General features: G+C 41.6%; 1 protein-coding gene across 3 annotated transcripts in view; it reads right to left on the reverse strand.

Moving 5' to 3' along the window:
- Nucleotides 1-18,637, reverse strand: part of CGNL1 (cingulin like 1) — a 59,002-nt gene extending 40,365 nt beyond the window's left edge. Inside the window, exons 1-3 of one of the 3 annotated variants that reach the window (XM_069867291.1) lie at nt 18,546-18,635; nt 2,834-4,439; nt 400-494 (exon numbers count right to left, since the gene is read on the reverse strand). In XM_069867291.1, coding sequence (XP_069723392.1) covers nt 400-494; nt 2,834-4,420 — 1,682 coding nt within the window. In that variant the 5' untranslated portion in view covers nt 4,421-4,439; nt 18,546-18,635. Of the gene's footprint in view, nt 1-399; nt 495-2,833; nt 4,440-18,545 lie in introns of all 3 variants that reach the window. The other 2 variants (XM_069867290.1, XM_069867292.1) reach the window with 2 other exon arrangements.
- Between the last annotated feature and the right edge of the window lie 3,277 nt (nt 18,638-21,914).

Here is a 21,914-nt window from a genome sequence, read left to right on the forward strand (position 1 = left end):
GCACAGCAAGAAGAAAGCTTCTGCTGATCCTTAGAAGATAACCTTTTTCTATGCTGTTATAAAAATTCACAAGCTTATACTCCCATGACATATGTTTTAAAGTCTTCATGAACCTCCATATCACATGAAGTTTAACTTCAGAAGTATTTTAAAAGACATGTTCTGATTCACAAATGTCAAGTGCATTTAATCGAATCCCGTACAATTCCTCATCGAAGTCCTGATTGCCTTGATATTCTGAGATCCTATAATACCTTAAAGGACACAGCAGAGATAGAGAATTATGAAACATACTTTTCATTTAGTTATAGCTTTGATTTTATGGTTTCATAGTTTAAATGTAGACAATAACTACTCAGAAAATAGTCTCCTCTGAGAAAGTTAACTATGTTTACTAACCCTTCCTTAAGGTAATTGTAAAGTATCTGTTTAGCAGTCTCTTCATTCGTTTGCTGTGCAAGGTCTTGCTGCCCTTTTAAGAGATCAGGTGTTGCCTAAAAGGACAAGATACAATGTCAAAAAATATAATCCTGTGAAGGCAGTACATACAACCCCTACAACTGAAGTTCTCCATTCTATTCTATTATGAAAAGAATTATGAACTGTGGACCCGAAGTCACAAAAAATCATTGGAGTTTTGGCTTGGTGCAAGGAGAAAGAACACTCCACATCAAAAGAAAGAAGACATCATTTTGCATCAGAAATCAGATTGGCAAAGTCTGTGAAAGATAACAAAAAATCTTTCTATAAATATATTAACAATAAAAGGAGGACTAGGGAGAATATACAGTCCCTATTGGATGCAGAAAGAACAACAGTGACAGGGGATGAGGAAAAGGCTGAGGTACTTAATGCCTTCTTTGCCTCAATCTTTAATTGTAAAGAAAGTTGTTCCCTGTGCGTACCAACACAGGAGTTAGAGGAGCAGAATGAGGCTCCCATGATCCAAGAGGAGGTGGTCAGAGCCTTGCTTGCCCAACTAGACACCCACAAGTCTATGGAGCCAGATGGGATCCACCCAAGGCTATTGAAGGAGCTGGCGGATGTGCTGGCCAAACCCCTTTCCATCATCTTCCAACAGTCCTGGAAGACTGAGGAAGTTCCACTAGACTGGAGGCTGGCTGATGTTGTGCCCATCTACAAGAAGGATCACAGGGAGGACCCAGGAAACTACAGGCCTGTCAGTCTGACCTCAGTGCCAGGGAAAGTCATAGAACAGGTCATCTTGAGTGCTATCATGAAGGACATGCAAAAGAACTGGGTGATCAGGCCCAGTCAACACAGGTTCACAAAAGGCAGGTCTTGCCAAACTAACCTGATGGCCTTCTATGATAAAGTGACTCAGCTGCTGGATGAGGGAAAGGCTGTGGATGTATCTTCCTGGACATCGGTAAGGACTTTGACATAGTTTCTCACAGCATTCTGCTTCAGAAACTGTCACCTCTGGCCTGGACAGGCACACACTCTCCTGGGTAGAAAACTGGTTGGATGGCCGGGCCCAGAGAGTGGTGGGAAATGGCATTAAATCCAGCTGGAGGCCAGTTCCAAGAGGTGTCCCCCAGGGCTCAGTGCTGGGTCCAGCCCTGTTCAATGTCTTTATCCATGACCTGGATGAAGGCATTGAGGGCACCCTTAGCAAGTTTGCAGATGACACTAAGCTGGGTGGAAGTGTCGATTTGCTGGAGGGTAGGGAGGCTCTGCAAAGGGATCTGAACAGTCTGGACTGCTGGGCTGAAAACAATGGCATGAGGTCTAACAAGGCCAAATGCTGGGTCCTGCACTTGGGGCACAACAACCCTATGCAGCTACAGACTAGGAGAAGTCTGGCTGGAAAGCTGCCTGGAGGAGAGGGATCTGGGGGTGTTGGCTGACAGCCAACTGAACATGAGCCAGCAGTGGCCCAGGTGGCCAAGAAAGCCAATGGCATCTTGGCTTGGATCAGAAACGGCGTGGCCAGCAGGTCCAGGGAGGTTATTCTCCCTCTGTACTCGGCACTGGTGAGACCGCTCCTCGAATCCTGTGTTCAGTTCTGGGCCCCTCACCACAAGAAGGATGTTGAGGCTCTGGAGAGAGTCCAGAGAAGAGCAACAACGCTGGTGAAGGGGCTGGAGAACAGGCCTTATGAGGAACAGCTGAGAGAGCTGGAGGTGTTCAGCCTGGAGAAGAGGAGGCTGAGGGGAGACCTCATTGCTCTCTACAACTACCTGAAAGGAGGTTGTAGAGAGGAGGGTGCTGGACTCTTCTCCCACATGACAGGGGACAGGACAAGAGGGAATGGCCTCAAACTCCACCAGGGGAGGTTTAGGCTGAACATTAGGAAAAAAATTTTCACGGAAAGGGTCACTGGGCACTGGAACAGGCTGCCCAGGGAGGTGGTTGAGTCACCTTCCCTGGAGCTGTTTAAGGGACGGGTGGACGAGGTGCTAAGCAGCGTGGTTTAGTGTTTGATAGGAATGGTTGGACTCAATGATCTGGTGGGTCTCTTCCAACCTGGTGATTCTATGATTCTATGATCAAGTTATACATATTTCAGCATTCTACTCTGTGCTTTTATGCTTATGAATCATCATAACATCATTTTCAATAATCTTCAGCCCTACCATCCTCCTTCAGCCATACAAGAATAAGCTGGCTTACAAACCATGTTTTCTATACCTGCAACCAAGGTAACAACATTTTAGATTTCTCCAGAACAATTCGGCTATCCCATTTGGAAGTATTGTGTGATAGGGGTTTGTTCTAATGAAGAGTGGAAAAAATACAGATTTAACAATATGCCAGTTCTAGTACACCAGAGCGCAAAACACAAATTGAAGTGTAAATTCAAAGTTACCTGTATATTAGGAATGGATGAAAACGTTTTTACAGAAATTTTCTTGGCTCCCAAATCAGGTGGAATGGTGATTCGGTTTGGCAACAACAAAGTAGAAGTTACTGTTCTAACTTCCTCTCTCTTATTCTGTTCTGGGAGTGTAGATGACCTAAACACCAAGGTCCCAGTATCACCTTCATTTTGTTTATGATATTGCAAAGAACTGAAATTACTGTTCCGAGTATCTTTGTCAGGCATTTGCAGTTTTCCAATACTTCGAGCAGAAATCTTCATCTCTTTGAAAGGTGACTTTTGATCTCTGGGTAACTGCTTGTGAAGGCAAACTTGAGATGGTTTCAGTAACTGCTCAGCTGACGTACCCAAGCTTTTACTGAATTCACCTAAGTAACCTGAATTTACATCAAGCTCTAATGATAAGGCACTATCAACACTTCTTGATCTTTTACGATCATCTGGATGAATTCTGTTCCTTTTTCCTGACCTACCTCTTCTGTGAGAATCAACTTTCTTATCAAACTTTTCAATTAGCTGATCTACTCCTGGAAGTGAACCAGTGTCAATATCACGGCCAGTTCCAGGCAAAAATGGTATGTATCTTCTGTTTTCATGCCGATTAACATTGTCTGCATAGATGGCATACTCCTGGTCATCCAGTAAAAATCTGTATAGGGAATTTGCAGAAGTGGGGGTAGCTGATGAGGAGGATGATCTTCGTGAGTCATCCAATACTGGCCCAGCTGAATCTTGTCTGCGGAAGGGAAGAATATCTGGTCTAGGTTTTCTTGTTTCTGGATAAGTAGAGGGACTAACACATGAGGAGCCTCCTGCAGATGAAAATGATTCTGAAACACACACTTCATTGGGGCTGATTGTGCTACCAGGACAATCCAACAGCTGCTTATTTTGGTCTTCTACTGATCTGTTCAAATGTATCTTTTTTGAATTTGTTTTGATTGGTTCTGCAAGATGTGTGTTTGATTTCTGTAGAGGCACTACTTTAGATGAGGAAACCGAAGACTTTGCCTCGGTTTTATCTTCATTTGCAAAAGATTTAGATTTATTGCACACAGAAGCCTGGCAATTTTCCAAACTCAAGTTATTTTTTTCAGGATCGTAAGGCTGTAGAAGTTCAGGATGCCTCTGAAAGTTCAACAAATTGGAGGATTTCATTGTTTCATCTTTAAAATCCGATATTCCATTTTCATTTTCATCCAGGTTGGTTATCTTTGGGCTTTTAAGCATACAGGGTTGCATGTGCTGTGTTCCAGGCAACTTTGTGTGTTCACAAATGCTTTTGTCCTCCAACTTAAAAGCAGTATTGGAGTCTGTGTCTGGCTTGCTTACAGTCTGAGAAATGACCTGCTGTTCTCTTCCAGAAGGAGGAGGATTTTCTGACAAACATGCTTCTGTATTGTTTAGTACTATGTAAGGATGTCCATCGATTCCTTGAACTCTAATGCTGACACCATAAGACCCTGTCCGAGAATTCTGTGCATTTCTGGTTTTTTGAGTTTCCTCACTTGCAAGTTCAAGAGTGACTTCATAGTCCTGCTGCACATGCTGAAAACCAGCAAAATATGGCTCCATGGTTTCCAGGGGATTACAGCTGAATAGAAGAAAAAAAAAGGTCATTGTTTTAACTACTTTAGATTATCTCATTAATTACTTTATTCCACTATTCAGTGTGACTATGAAGGCTAATGGTAACATGCAGAGAAATCAACATACAAGCTATATAAGCCCCAGAGCAAACTTACTGTGATACAAAGACAAATGTCTGACTGATTCTGGATTGATGTAATGATAGTTTGTGATTGTAAATGGTAAGAAATGGTAGGTGTTAAGATCACCTACACAGAGTTTGTTCTAGTTGCTTTGGAATCAAATTATTTCAAATATAAGCAATTCTAGTACAATTTTTTGAGTTAATGCAGCTTTTACTTTGGGTAGCTCCACTACATTTACTGAAAGACTATCCTTCACAAAGAAATGATAATTTTATAGCCAGCAGTTAGTACCAGCCACATTAACATTTAAACACAAACCCAGGAGAGCAAAACACAAGCAGGCAGTCTTACATTACGAGTTTTAGATAACTAAAGCACTGCAAGGAACGTCAATACTCTCATGTCTGTTGTGTACTGTAAGCCAACTTTCTAGTGGCAAAGGCAATGCTGTGGCGCTAAGAGTTGTGTCTATAAAGGAATGGAACACAAGACTGTCAGACTGATGCAAAATCTGGAGGGAATAAACTTTTGAACTGAGCTGGAGACTTGAGTAATCACTGAAGCTTAAAAAAACTAAAATCACTAAAAGGTGGTGAATAATCTTCAAGAGGAAACCAAAATAATAGGATGTGTCATGGAAAAACAAATCTCTTCAGCATTTCACTTTCCTGTGTATACCAGCATGAACCATCTCCCTCAGGAGAGATTCAGGCTGGACATCAGAAAAAAATTTTCACGGAAAGGGTCATTGGACACTGGCAGAGGCTGCCCAGGGAGATGGTGGAGTCACCATCCCCGGAGGGGTTTAAAAGATGGGTGGATGAGGTGCTGAGGGACATGGTTTAGTGATTGATAGGAATGGTTGGACTCAATGATCCTGGGGGTCTTTTCCAACCTAGTGATTCTGTGAAAACACTGAATTTTACTAAGCAAAAGGATAAAACCTTGTAAAAAAATTATTGCTTTAGCACTTTTTAAGTAAAACATTTTATCTTTCTAGAACTGTGCAGTTAGGTGTATATATATAAATCCCCAATATATCCACAAGAAAATCAGACAGCGGATCCTACCGTTCAAATATTTGAAGACTTTAGAGTTTGTATTTTATAGGCTGTCCTGCCACAATGGATAGTACTCCCAAGAACTACATAATATCAAAAAGTTATTGTACAATACACTAAGACATTGGGTTTGCAATACTGTAAATGTTCTCAAATTTAAAAAAGCATTGCTGGTTTTCCTCAAACACAGCCTTTCTGATGAGAACCTAAACCTCTAATAATGTTAATTGTTTAATTACAGTTACAGTCATATTTCTACACACAGATTGTACAGTCAGCATCTCGGGCTTTGGCAGGCTCCCAGCAACAGATTAAGATGAAAGGACTGAAGCTATTCCTCTCCCATCTGTCTGCCCCACTCTCCTAATGGACATCACCATGTCAAAAATGAGAATATGTGAACACTCTGATGGGTGAGCATACACCTCAGCCACAAAAGACTGCACACTGGCATACTCAGGTACATGTAATCAGCCTTGCATTCCCTACTATTAACAACTGAAATTCTGACAGCCGATACAGCGGAAGAGCTGACAGCTGGGGTACTCACAGCTACAACTGCCCAGTTTTAATCTTCTTTAGGTCTGCTGACGCCCTGAGATGTTATGACAGAAGATTTGTTTACTCTAAAGCTTACAATGCGAGGCTAGATATTTTAACAGTAGTTAGGAAGAGATCATCCCTGTTTGTGGGGCTGCTTGTTGTTTCCTTGCAGTCACTTATAAAAAAATAGAAGGGTGATATAAATTCCTATTCCAGGTTTTCTGCCAAACTAATACTTTATTTCAAACAATAGTCTTGATAGTAATTTTCTTTGCTGTCTCAAATAAGTATAAAAACACAGTTTTCAGAAAACAAGAAGCAGTGATTCTGCATAAATTCTTAATTAGATAGAAGACTGACATTCTATTATTTTCTAAAATCAGTTCTTAACCCCTATTTGTAACCCCAATATCACAACAGTATATACAATTTAATCAGGACATAAGAAAACTCCCTCAATAAATCATTTTCTTTTGAAACTATTCTACTTGCTAAATCAACCAACAATACAGTTGAGGACATGCAATCATCAATATCTTTCAGAGATGAGAAGTGCAGCTGCAGCTGATAACAATGAAAGTATACCGACATCTTCTGATTGGTAACTTCACCTGCTGTTTGTATCAAGCCAAACTTCATTGAGGAGCAAAGTTTCACCTGAAAACTTGTGAACAGTCCAGAAAAGAAATAGTCTAATTTTCTACACTTACACCACATAAAATTAAACAGCTGGATTTACTGATCAACAAGTTCAGTACATTCGGTCATCATCCAGAGCAAGTCCAAAAGAACACAGAATTAAAGATCCAGGAAACACAGTCAGGCACAAACAAATCAAACACACTCCAGAAAGTAACACATCAAGTATTATAGGTATCATTGGAGGGTATTCGGAGTGTATTCACTCTAGATCCGTTATTTCCTACAAAATTTCGACACGAGAGTAATTTTCAGTGTGTGTGAAAGTCCCATATTTCTCATTACTCAGAAGTGGTTTCATTTTGACAAAGAACTTTTTTTTTTGCCAGAAATAGGAACTACTACATTTTTGTTTATTAAGAGCACTTGTTATCAGAGTTTCTCATGTCTGAAAATCCAATACTCTGCACATTCTTCTGTAGCAGTTTGTTCTTTGGTGGTGAGATGATACTCTACAAAGAGCCACAGCAGAGGAATACCGAAGGATTAACAGGTCAAAAACTTCTTTTAAAGAAATGCCTCCAAAACGTTTCCTTTCACTGCAACTTTAAAGACCCACCTTACAAAAAAGAAACCCCCTGTAATTTGGAATCCTAGCTGCCCTCCCTGCCAACATGAGCAGAAAAGAGTGCCTTTGAGAAACACACTCCCATGCCAGACATGGCTGTTCCTTTCAGCGGCTCTGCAGCCCTCCTACTAGTACAGCATCACAAAGGCATGGAATTGCGTCCACTCATCCATTTCAGTTCTTTAGCCAAATCTACAAAGACAGACCTATCCAAAAAAATTTCTTCCCAATCCGCTAAGTAACATGCTCTGCATATGAAGTTTCGTCTTCTGTATCTTGCCCATACACACCCTTATTACTAAACATGGCTCTAATGCATCTGCATTAAAAGCACCTCATGGTTTGCGACCAGGCTTCTGCGATATGCAGTACAAGCAGAGATATTGACTGGCAGGAGTTGGCATGGGGTGTGAAGTGGGACCATATGGACACTATCCCACCAACCCATATGTTCCCTGGCCTCCTTAAAGAGCCACAGATTCTTCACACATATAGCCTCACATTATGTGTATGCTCCTTTTGCATACATCTAGTGAAGGAATATGGAAAAATAAAAAAAAAAAATCAGATTTTTCCACTTTTCCTATAGCACTAGGACTCCTCCCTGGCTCTTGATGCCTGAAGAACAGGAATTTCCACATATCCAGCTTCATAACCCTGAGACTCCTAAATCTGAATCAGCTGAAGATTTTTCATTAAAGGAAGATTAGGGCTTACCACACTACCTTCTCTTTGTGGGAGTGAACTTTTTGAATTCTGAAAATTTCAAGTCATTAAAGGCAAACTTAACAAATTATATTTGGTTCCATGAAAGTTAACTTCCAAATTTTCTTACCACAAAAAAAAAAAAAAAGTCAGTCACTGCCATATTGTTTAATCATCGCCTTTTTTTAAAAAAGAGGGATGTAACTTTTCACATGTGCACAGCAAAATGCCAGGAAGGAATTACGAAATTTGTCCTCCAGTTTTACATAACACTGAGTTTGCTGTCGAAGCCAAATAATAGATTCTCTGTGCAGCTGACTATTCAGAAAGTACCAGCAATAAATATCACACGAAGACAAAGTGAGTGTTAGGCCATAACAAATGACAGTGCTGCGGGAAAAGGACAGGAAATAACTTTGAAGAGGAAGGAAAACTTACATACTCTGAGGGTAAAGAAAAGGAAACACGATCATTCACGGAAAGACCAAAACCATAATGTTTTTACACTTGATGGAACACAATCTCACAAACACACCTCACAAGCATGAGGGGAAACTTCATCAATGTCGATCCCAGCTACAATCTAAGGCTTTGGAAAAAGGAAAATGGGCCAGGGTTGCTGTTTGTGGTTTTGGCTGGGAGTGAGTTAATTTGCTTCATAGTAGCTAGTATGGGGCTGTGTTTTGGATTTGTGCTGATACAGGCATATTTTAGTTGCTACTGAGCACTGCTTACACAGAGTCAAGGTCTTTTCTGCCGCTCAGCCCCCACATTAGTGAGCAGGCAGGGGGTGCACAAGAGGCTGGGAGGGGGCACAGCCGGGACAGCTGAACACAATGATCAAAGGGATATTCCATACTGTCCGGCATCACACGCAGCACAGAAAGCTGGGGAAGTAGGAAGGAAAGGGGAAACATTTGGAGCCACGGCATTTGTCTTTCCAAGTAACCATTACACATGATGGAACCCTACGTTGCTAGAAATGGCTGAACATCTACCCAATGATGGGAAGTACTGAATGAATCCCTTGTTTTGCTTTGCTTACACTCACAGCTTTTGCTTTGTTAATTAAATTGCCTTTAGGTCAGCTCACAAGTTTTTATGCTTTTCTGATTCTCTTCCCAATCCCACCAGAAGGGGAATGAGCAAGTGGATGTGGGTGCTTAGCTGCTGGCTGGGGTTGAACCACAGCACTGTCACTTGCAGTCTATAAGGAAGATAGCTCTAGGGCAGCTGAGTTTAATTGATCTACTATTTATAGGACAGCAGAAAGGAGAAAAGTGAAATTTTGAAGTTCTAAACTGTAAAAAGAGACAGAAATTTACTTAAAAGCAAGCTGACAATATCCAGCAACAAAGACATCTGAAACAAGTTTACAATCTTTCTAGTAGACTCCTTAACCCTATTTAAGATTTTTTTTCCTACTTGAGGTATATTTTTAGTCTATATAAAATTATATTTGTATCATATTTGGCAGTCACTCCTCACAATTATTAGAAAGAAAATTATGAGAGCTATGGAATACAATAAAATTTCAACATCAATTTCTTCTTGCCCCCATACTGCCCATAAACTGCCACTCCCTGTCCAGTGGTCAAAATTAAAAATGTTGGAAGGCCCATAGAGAGGATTTTCTACAATATATCATGTCATAATTCAGCATACACAGACTCTATGCAGGCAGCGGGGGTGGTAGAATTACCCTGATTTATTTATTTTATTATTGGGCAGATTTAATAATGTCAGCATCAAAGACGTACCTAAAACTTCTATAAGTGAAGAACTGGAGAATAGACCACTGAGTTTTAAAATACTCATTCCCTTTAGAAGCAGTCTGAAAGCTTCACGTCCCACCTCATCTTCCTACCTGCTGGAATGGAAGAGACTGTGAAAAAGTCCATGCTTGAAAAAAATGCATAGGTTGCTGGGAATCTAAGCCATATGGCATATATTATTCAGAACTCTGTATACCAATGTTACACCACAAAGGCTTACACTTGGCATCATACAGATACAAGAACAAATCAAGGTATCTCTTCAGTCTCCAAGACAGGGCTGACCTATTACTATAGGCAGCATTAATCTTACATATTTCATAAAAAGTAAGCTAGCGATTTATATTCTTCCAAAAACACTACGTATAAATGAGCTGCATAAGCAAGTTCTAAACTTAGTGCTAGATGCCATCCACTGCCTTAGATACAGCTTCTCCTCATACAGTTCTTGTACACATCTATATTACTATCTGGTGCAGTGCAAAGAGATAAGGACCAGGTTTCGACCTGCTGCATTCCATTATATCCCCAGGACTGCATACCCAACATGGCACTGTTGCCTGCAATGAAATTCATACCTGCCTGTCCACTGTGTGCACCATGCCCATGTGCAGAAGTGAATGCTGGAGGACCACACACCCACACTGCAAGTGGGTCACTCAAACCCCTCTTTGAAACCATTCATTCCAGCCTCCACTCCAAGTAGGTCTGCACCTTCCAAAACTGCAATATAGTTGGTTTTTATTCCTTTAACCAAGCTGCGATTAAATACAGCAGTCATATGGCTTTGGGTGCATAACAAAAAAATGCAGTCCATCCAGGTACACTGACCCATAAAGATGTATGGAGCAAAAGGAAGCCTGCCATCACAGTGATGTGTTTTGGTAGTGAGTGTTTCAACATTTCTGAATTGATTACTTTCACTTTTATTCTGCAAAAAATATCAATCGCTGTTCTGACTTCATATGGCAGCCTAGGGATGACAAGTTAGAATTCCCTGCAGGATGAAAATCCCAAATAGCACTTTTCTTCCATAAATGTTAGTGGAAGCAAACAGTCATGCTTCAGTTAACATGAATTACACATTATTTTATCAATTTCTCTCAAAATGCACTATAGCGAAGTGGATAAGTCTTGGATTTCAGTTTCAGTTCCGCTCAAATACTAAACAACCTCATACAGATACTCAGTAAATAAAACAGAATATTAATAGCCACCTTTTGAAGGATGGGAACATAACTGTATTTGATAAAGACTGTCGGTAGGAAGAATTATTAACAGCAGCTACAGCAAAACATGCTGTTCACTTGTTTACAGTTTGGTTCATGCTCCCTCTGGCTGAAAAATGTTTGTGTGAGGTCTCAATGCCTCAAATGTAAAACATCCTGTTAGTCCTATGAAAGTATATGACAGATCAGCCAAATGCTGTGTGACAACTAGCAGGCTTTGTTGGTTATTTCGGATTTTTTTTTTTCAGAAGGAAAATCTGCTTCAATGGCTGTAGTCAACAAGACATTTTGGCAGATCCTCAGGTCTCATAAGCTGTCAAAGTCTGATGGAAGACAAGGACATAATATATATCCCATTTTCTTAACCTACTGTGTATGAAGTCATATAGTCATAATTTTACAGGATTTATCCCCAGAGGAAATATGGCATGACCTACTAACGTTGCTTACTGAGTGGAAATTAAAGCCTTAAATTTTGTTAATGATAAAAATATTATGAAAACCCAAATTTCTCATGTAATATTCTAAACTATCACCACTGCAATATATTTTGTATCATTATTAAAAAGCTCTCTTTTTCTATATTTAAGTAATTAGTTTCCAGATTCTCCCAAATCATAAGCAAAGGGCAACCAGAGAAAAAAATGCACATTAAAAGTTTACTAAAACCTAAGTCAACCTGTATCTGAAATACAGTTCCAAAAAGCAAATTCATGATCTGTCTCAACTACTCCCAGGTCCTGTACATTTATGACTGGAGGAAGATCAAGAGTGACATGTGTTTGTTAATAGTTACGTTGGTTCAAGCTTTATGTAGACATGAGTACCTGCATAAGCACTTACACCACTGTGCTGTTAAGCCTCCCCCACAGGCTCATATACAGCTGTGCAAGGTCTTTTTTGCCACTAACACAGGATCCAATCTACTGGGGTTACCTACTTGCACTTTAAGTATCCTGACTCCGCTGCAGTACAATTAGCATTTATACAAAACACAAAGAGCAAACAAATAACAGAACCTTATAAATACTGCTCTCGGAGTTAATTATATACACATAATATTGACCTCATTCAATTTTTCCTCATTTTAATGACAAACTTGTAAAGGAGAAGGGTAAAAAAAAAGTAATAAAGTCATTGAGGAAATTTTCTTTCATATACTATCTTCTAGTTCATCAAATTCTAAATGTTCATATCTTTCCAGGTATTGACAGAAACAAGAGCTAAGTGACACAAGGATACTTACAGATTCTACAAGCAGTTCGTGATTTCAAATACAATAGCTGGTTTGTATCCAAACATCTGATATGATTACTCACTCCACAGGAGATTCTATGTTGTTTCAGGACATTTTCCTCCAATTGTCAGTGTTCGAAACTTTGTATTTTGTTCCAAAGGAAATTATTTTAATACATCCTAATGATATAATTTTCATGTAAATAGAAGAATATCCTGTTCATATGTTTAGAGGCTCACACAAAATTCTCAAGTTTGTTAAAATAAAATCTCTTAGAAAGCCCTTCTGAAAGAAATTGAAACAGACTTAAGGCAACCTTTGATAAAGTTTTACCATCACATGAAGAACACGTAATTCTTTAAAATATTATCTGAAATAAACAAATAAATGAAAAGCTTCCTCTACTCCAAAAATTACTCCTTGGCTTTAGGTGTGACATGCCACTGGAACTTCTTTGTAGCATTCCCACCCAAAAATACATAATCTCATCTACAGAAATTACAGTTACAGCAATAACAGGTGCAAACAGCATAACTTTGATTATATAAGCATGGCTTATTCCTAAATAAAATTAAGGATGAGCTGTATGAGTACAACTACATGCAGAGACCAAGGTATCGCCTACACACAGACACACAAAAAAGGGTTAATCTCTGAGGATGAAAGTATTTAAGAACAAAAACTACATGTCATAAAGGCTCTAGCAGTCATATTTACACAGCCTATGTAAGGCCACAGCTCCATGCCTATTCAAGCTGGTTATGGCTCCCATTTTTCTATTGTTAAACTTTGTCTTAACTACATTGTATTCTTTTAACACTTGGCTTCACACTCATCTAGTTTCTTTCAACTAACTCAATCATGCATTTTAGAATTTCAATATGCAGTCAGAACTGTGGCCCTGAGCCCAGCCACCACGAGACAAGATGATATCATCACGCTCTGTCTGGGAGACAAGAGCTGAGTAAAGACAAGGGAAGCTAGATAACTCCACAGAGAAAAGGAGCTTCATAGTGTACCGGTCTGCTCCACCAGGAGATGCACCACTCAGATGGGCTTATGAAGCCTAGGAAGCAAAAGCTGCCTGGTGGGGATCCTGTTTACATGGAGCACAGATTTAACCAGCTCCCACTGTTCTCACCTTCACACTGGAACAGCTGAAGAGGGAGGAGGGATGACAGAGGTAGGGCTGTTTCTTTACGAAGCTTAAAGTGTTCGTGGCATTATAATGTAACATTAAATAGCAATCGTACTTATAAATAAAGGTGGCTACTGCTGAACGTTTGCCCCCGGTGTAACAGCTAATGCTGTGCAAATGACTGCATGAAGGCTTTCCCCAACCCATTGCGAGCTTCAGCAAGGCTTAACAAAATATTCTGAGCTTGAACCACATCACTGAAAATCTTCCTCCATCTCTATTTAAAAGCTCAAATTTTACCCACTACTTCTATGATATGCTTTATGTTGAAACAGATTACAAATCATTAGCTACTTTCAGTGCCTTCCTATACATAAAATACATCTTCCATTCTAATAAACTTCAACAGCACTTAAAGACACCTTTCAAAAGAATAAAAAATAAAGTTGAAACATTCTTAATGGCTGATAATTACTTACAAGGCCTCTGTAAGTGTTTGTAAGTTTACGCATACACATAGAGCGAAACACATTGGCACATATACCCATAACTGTGTAAGCACGGGCAACCTAGCCAATAAATCTCCCTTCCATAGTGTATTTATATAGCTTCCACACTGACATTTTAGCTACATTAAAACAGCATGTGTAATGTACGTATAACTAAAGAATTATGAACTTCAGCAAACCTCTAGAGTCAAACACTTGTCATGCTTGGACTGCCAACAGTCATGCAACTATTTGAATCACAGAATCATAGAATGGTTTGGGTTGGAAGGGACCTTAAAGATCATCCAGTTCCAACAGTAATGACTCCTAGCTTGCCTGGGGACTCTCACAGAAAGGGGCTTGTTGTGGTAATAATGGAGGCATCTTCCAGTCTCAACAATCTCCCTGATGTTTTTTTTAAAGTCAAGGTGCTTTCTGAGATGTTTCTCCAGTCACCTTTATTCCTCATTCATCACTTGCCTTTACCAAAATCAAGTAGAACATGAAAAGTTTATTACAGAATATTAATTTTAAATCTGATACTGACAATCTGGTTAACACATCTCATAAATACAGAATATCGTTGAATTTAACTTAAAACAGAGTTCATTTGGCAACAAATTTAGAGGAACTGATGAAAAAACTATACTACATACTTAAAATAATTGGCTATGGATTATTCTGTCATCCACTTTTTTTCACGTAAAAGAGAAGGTTATAAGCCTACATCTGGATAAACTCCTCCAAGCAGGCTGCCAGCTCTATTGGCAGAGATGGTACAAGGTCACAGCAAATACACTGAGCTCTAAACCCAAACAGTGGTGACTCCATGACTACCACTTCCCTACGTCTCTAGCACACACATTCCTATCATGTTAATTTCCCAGGTTTAAACATTACATTTCCATACTTGGCTGTACTAGAAAACATTACCATTTGGATTTACCTCTGCTCAGAGAGTCAAGGCCAAAGCAATTTCTGAGATGTGTTAATGTCTCCAGATAAACGTGCCTGGAATAAACACTCCATGAACACATGAAATGCCTTCGGTCACAAAATAACCTGGTAACGTAGCATCCTCGGATAGGGGCAGGAGGGATTCTCCATTCTTTCACCAAGTAAGAACAGAAATGGCAAAACCAACCGTTTTGGGAGTTTTGCACATCCCACCAACACAGAACTCAAGAAGTATTAAAAGCCCTGTAAACTGCCAAACCTAAACTGAGTATGCATCAAGTCAGTACCATCAGTATGCAGTTTGTTGAGACCTAGCAACAAAACTGAAGAAATCCTTGCATCTTCACCTCATCTTGGCCATTCAAGACACAGTTGTTAATCTCAATACGTTAATCTCTATATTGTAAAAATGTAGTTCTTTGTAAAGCCCGGCCCCGAATCCTATCACTGAACTGGTCAGATAGAAGATAACTTCCTCTTACCCCTAAAAAGGAAGAAGTGGAGCAGAAGAAAGAAGAAACAAGCATTTCTTAAGCCTGCTTTGTCTGAATACATACGCAGTAGGCAGCTCCATAATTTCTGCTGCCGTTCAGAGTTGCATAGAGAGGGTGCAAAGTTGGAAAAAATGGCCTGTTATTTTAGTGTTCATTACCATTTCTCAGGAACCTATTAGAGTCAGTGAACTTTACCAGAATCTCGCTAAGTTCTCCTCTATCAACACAGGTCGCCACTGCCATAGGCTGAATATTATTTTGCAAGATCAGGTTCACATGCTTGACATTAATACACACATTTTCACATTATCAACATAGTAAAAAGGCCAGATAATAATGACACCATCACTATGACTTCAAAAAGCAAAAATGGTAAAACAGCAGGCTGCAGAACGAAACTGTACTTGTCTACCTTTGTTTTAATTTCTGACATCAGTAGAATTATTTGGCCTCAAAATACTTAAGTAGCTATTGTTAATGAATAACCACCCACTATGGTCCAGGCTGAATAAACTCCTTGCACATACGTTCACCTTGCATTGCTCCATGACAAAAGATCCGAAAATTCAAGTTTGAGGTCATGCCATCTCACCTACATGTTTCAGATGACACTGCAGAGTCCAGACAAACCAGTTTCACCAATACATCCAGAAAGGTCAACTTCCTATTACACAAGGTGAACCAAAAGAAGGAAGAGAATACCATCACCAATACCTTTTTTTCAGCTTTGTCACCCTTTTATTGAGTTAAACTTCCTTACACAGGGCACCCTGCAGACCATTTTTGTAGTGAATGAAGTTCTACATCCCCCATACATACCCTGTCAGGGGAACCTAAGTGTATTCTCAGACAATTTACTAGTGACAGTGAGATCTAGTAATGCAATTAACAGAAAGTAAAATAAGCTGGTTCACTTGGAGGCAATTCAGGCAGCCTAAGCAATCATCCCATTTATTAGATTTAAAAGCAAAACAAAACTAAGTCAGAAACTGCAAATAAGAACAGTTGTGGGATACACCCACAGAGAAGACAAACTCTTCAGAATGTCATCATAAATTCTGTAATCAAAATACCCTCCCTTTTCATTACTGTGATAACATTTGCTAAAATAATCTTTTCTAGTGTGTATTTGCACTAATGTGGAACTTAGGATCAGGTAATTTCAGTTGCAATTCAAGGTGTATGTAAACCAACTAGGAACTACTTTCCAATTATTAATAAGTTTCAAAACCATCTCTAAATGGTAAATACATACATGTAAATATATCAGTCCCTTTATAAGATACTTAATTTGAACCACTACATTTTTTTAACTCATGTAATTTTTTAAGAAAATTACATCTGGATATTACACTGAAAAACTCTTCCATTAACAACAATCACCTAATCCTCTAGGAAAGATTATCTTAATAGCCTAAGAGAATTTTTAATAAAAATTAGAAATATTTATTTCTGATTTTAGAGTTTTCTGTTTTAAAAAGTATACGTGACTGTCTCAAAAAGAATAACACAGTAAAAAGCAGTATAATTGCATTTCATAACACGACAAACCATCTCTCCTTTGCAAAATATGCTGCTTACTACACAACCGATGATACATTGCAATACTCCATGAAAACTTTTCATTTCCATTATCTTCTTCCCAAAAGAGAAGACGAGTTCAGACTAACACTCTATGCATTTTAAAAAAAATAAACAAAAGAAAGGCAACCTTACAGCAACTCACTACACTTTTAGCTTAATCAGCAGGAAACACATATGGCTTTGTACATACAGTGACCATAAGCAAATTTATTCGAGTTCTAACTTAAGAAAAAAAAAAAAGAGCGACAATTCACTGACAATGACCCTTCTACAAAATACAATCGCTAGACAAACAAGTTCTTTCAAAGCAGTCTAGAAAAGTAATCAGCAGTTTGGTTTTACCATTTTAATTATTATATTTTTTATAAAAGGTTTAAAGTCCTGTTAAAACCAACTCTGTCAAGACATCCTGAACTCTAAGACGTGTAAGAAAACAGGCACCAGGCACTGAATATATCGAATTCTCACAGGTATGCCATAAACCATTATATCCTACAGGTTCTGATTCATCTACGGGATTCACTTTACTTTAGTGTACGCAAGATAAACACAGTGTAGATGCTCAGATAAATGATCAACTTCTAAGGATAGGCTTCCGCTATTTCTACTTTGATAACCATTCAAACAACACTGCGGTGATTTTTTTTATGTACTAAGGAGGAAAGATCAAAACCATAACGACCATTCTGCCCCTCTGTTCCTCACTTGTGAGACCCCACCTGAAGCATTGTGTCCAGTTCTGGAATCCTCAAGATAAGGAGGAGATGGAGCTGTTGGAATGGGAACAGAGTAGGGTACAAAGAAGATCCGAGGGCTAGAGCAGCTCCCTTACGAGGACAGGCTGAGAGAGTTGGGGTTGTTCAGCCTGGAGAAGAGAAGGCTCTGAGGAGACCTTAGAGGAGCTTCCAGTGTCTGAAGGGGCTGCAAGAAAGCTGGGGAGGGGCTGTTTACAAAGGCTTGTGTTGATAGGATGAGGGGGAATGGGTATAAACTGGAGAGGGGCAGATTTAGACCAGACACGAGGAGGAATTTCTTCACCATGAGGGTGGGGAGGCCCCGGCCGAGGTTGCCCAGAGCAGTGGTAGCTGCTCCATCCCCGGAGGCGTTCAAGGCCAGGTTGGATGGGGCTTGGAGCCCCTCATCCAGTGGGAGGCGTCCCTGCCCATGGCAGAGGGGTGGAACTGGGTGATCTTTAAAGGTCCCTTCCAACCCAAACCGTTCCGTGATTCTCCCAGCTGCAGATGCCGATCCAACGCGCCCGCCCCAGGTTCTACCGCAGCCCCGATCTCTCCCCATCGAGTTGTCACCGCGCGGTCTGGACGCGACCGAGATCAGACGCGAAGTGAATGGGGAAGAAACGACGGGAGCGCCCTTCTAAACTTTCCCCGCGGAACAGAACGCACGCAAGGCGGGCCCCGCACACCCTTGGCCAAAGCAGAATGAAAGGAATAGCAGGGAGGCGAAGAAGAGGAATGCCAGGAATCCGCGCGGAATGCGGCGGCCCCACCTGAACCCGCGCCTGCCGGACCCCGCCGTCCGTCCGTCCGTCCTCCCGGGAAGGGAGTGGGGGGGGCTCCGTGTCCCCGCGGCCTCTGGCGAGGAGCGTGGCTAACGGACCGGAGCCGCCGCGCCGTCTGACAGGGATCCCGGCGGCCCCGACGGCGCCGCCCCCCCCCCCCCCTCCGCACTCACACACACACACAGAGCGGCGGGGCGGGGCCGTAGGTGAGCGAGGGGCTGCGCCCGCACCGCCCCCTCAGCAGCTCCCGGGGCAAAGGCGGGCGGGGGAAGGGGTCCGCTCGCGCAGGTGGGCGAGGGGCTGCGCGCGCTACCCCTCCCCCCCGCCCCACAGCGGCTCCAGGAGCGGAGGAGGGGGCGGCTCTCCCATAGGTGAGCGAGGGACTGAGCTCGCCCCCCGCCACACAGCGGCTCCAGGAGCGGAGGGAAGGGGGCGCTTTCCCATAGGTGAGCGAGGGGCTTCGCGCGCTCCCCCCCCTTCCTTCCCTACAGCGGCTCCAGGAACGGAGGAGTGGGCGGCTCTCCCATAGGTGAGCGAGGGACTCAGCTCGCCCCGCAGCGGCTCCAGGAGCGGAGCAGGGCTTGGGGGGGAGGGGGGGGGCGCTCCCATAGGCGAGCGAGGGGCTCTGCGTGCACCACCCGCCCTACAGCGGCTCCAGGAATGGGGCGTGGGGGGTGCTCTCCTATAGGTGAGCGAGGGACTCAACGCGCTCCCACCTACCCCCGTCTTCTCCCCCTCAGGGGCTCCTAGGACGAAGGCGGTGCGGGGTTGGGGGGGGGAGGGACGCGCCCTGACCCCCACCTAAAGCAGCTCGGGGAGCACTCCCATAGGTGAGCACAGAGCTCCGCCTGCACCGCCCTCCCGCTCCCTCTCATTCCCCCTCACCGCCCCCGGCGGGGGGGGTGGGGTCTGCGCGCGCCCCCGCCCCTTCCCGCCCTCGCGCCGGAGCTCCCTCCTTCCCCAGGGTCCCGCTCTGCCCGCGCTGCGGGGCCGGGGTGGGGAGGGGGCTCCGCGGTGTCTCCGGCTGGGCTGGAAACACGGGCTGGTTTGGGTTGGGAGGACCTTAAAAGATCATCCGGTCCCAGGGCAGGGATACCTCCCACTGGATCAGCCCCATCCAACCTGGCCTTGAACACCTCCAGGGATGGGGCAGCCACCACTGCTCTGGGCGACCTGGGCCAGGGCCTCCCCACCCTCACAGGGAATAACTTCTTCCTAATGGCTAACCTAAATCTTCCCTCCTCCCGTTTAAAACCATTTCAGGCTCATTCTATCACTCTTACCCTAGTAAGCAGTCCCTCCCTCTCTTTCTTGTAGCCCCTTCAGGTACTGGAAGGTTGCTATAAGGTCCCCTTGGAGCCTTCTCCAGGCTGAGCAATCCCAATTCTGCCCCTTTGTTCCTCTCTTGTGAGACCCCACCTAGTTCACAAGCATGGTACAAAAATGCAGTTACTATAAGCATCTCACAAGATTTGGGCCTCAATTAATTACTTCTACCCTGAGAAATTTGTTCTCAAGATTCAAACCACCTAAAACAAACAGTATTGTCAGGAAAAAAAAAGTTTATAATGAATGTACAGGGCCAAAAAAACCACAAAAAAATACAATAGATCCTTGCATAAACCATGAAAGCCACTTACAGAATTGTTCCGTGGGAAGAAAATGGATAGGTATGCATCCTCTTTTCAAACCCAGCTGTGCTGGAGGTCTCTGCTCACATTTCCGCCAGAGCTGCCTTGCTACCTGTCACACGTCTGTCAAAACAAGCCTGGTTGGCAAACACTGTTGTATGGAAATGTATATAATTGTGTAGATTTTATGTGGAGAATGCCCGTGTTTTAATCATGATCTATAGACAGGAGAGGTTCAACCACAAAAGTTGCTGTTCTCAATACAACATCCATATTGACACTCTGGGGCACATCATCCAGTTTTAGGTTCTGTGCTGGGGGAAATCACGCGAATCTACAGTCAGGAATCTACATCAGAAAATTTAGCGCATTCTGAGAAAACATGTATTTTAGTAGTATTCCAAGTTAGTATTCCATAAGGATCTATTGGCACCTGCAAGCAACAGTCAAAAGCAAAACAAGGTGACAGAGAAGTAGCAGCTGATAGCAATAGCTTGTGATAAAATACTGTGCTGATGGTTAATCTGTAGAAATAATTGTAAAACTGTGGGAACTGAGCAAATTCTAAACACTTCTAAAGAGGCAGCTCATAAGGTGCTTATGAGCACATCTGACAATGTTTTTCTTTACTGAGAGGATGCAAATATTAGGAGTGACGGGGACTATCAAGATGCTTGTTGTGGTAAAACACACCTGTACATAATGTACTAAATTCATTATCCCTCAAAACAGTTGTTAAGACGAAAGATTTTTCTGCTCTTGGCATTAAGTTGACTTGTCAAAAAAATGCTCATGAGATAGAACAGCCCAAACTTGTGTTGCCATCTTCTTTTTTTACACATTTTGTCATTTAACATTTGCTTTTCATACACATTTTTTTCACACGACCAGAGGCTATGACTTATCTTGGAGTTAAGTGAAAGATTTATATAGTTTGCTTCGCTCCGTTCACTGGAGTTTGCAGAAAGTGCATAAAGTTTACCCTCCCCACCCTCTCTAACGGGTGAAACTGAGAAACACGGAATGAACTAATAATTGAACTATTTTTCTCAGTTCCGTGGGCATGTGGCAAAGTTTTCAGTTGAACACACAGAGATACCTATATATGGGTGTATTTCATCACAAAGTGAAGAAATATGCTGACAGGTTGTTCAGCTTCATGTTGTAGTTTTGTAATGTGTGAAGGAATTGAACTTAGCAGAAAACCAAATGCTTCATTAGAGAGGTGTATACACCTATAATTTTCTGCTTGTTGTTAGAGGTTAATTAAAATAGGTGTTAACCAATGATGTTATACAATAATATATTTCCATTGCATTTAGAAGCAAACCAGAAAAAAGCATAGAAGATTCATTTCTTGCTAAAACAACCAGGTTATGATGACTACTAGTCATTATTATACAGTCTGTAATTAATGTTTTTCATTAGGTATTTTACCTATCATGTAACAGCTCTGGAAACAATTCAATTGCTATCTGGCATGTTCAGCGTTAAACTACTTAGAAAATTGTTCTATTGCTCTGTAGTGAGTTTTAGAAAAAATGGTTCATAATATAATTAGGCCAAGCCATTTTTCTTTCTTTTCTTATATGTATTAAAAAAAAACAAACCCAAAACCAAAAAAAACCCACAAACTCACCCCACCCCCAAAACACCACAGAGAGAGAATAAAGTAGGAGCAGCACAATTGCTAAAACTTATATTGGCTGTGAGCATCCCAGAGTCA

Source organism: Phaenicophaeus curvirostris, chromosome 12 (assembly GCF_032191515.1).
Source record: "Phaenicophaeus curvirostris isolate KB17595 chromosome 12, BPBGC_Pcur_1.0, whole genome shotgun sequence".
Classification (NCBI taxonomy): Eukaryota; Metazoa; Chordata; class Aves; order Cuculiformes; family Cuculidae; genus Phaenicophaeus; species Phaenicophaeus curvirostris.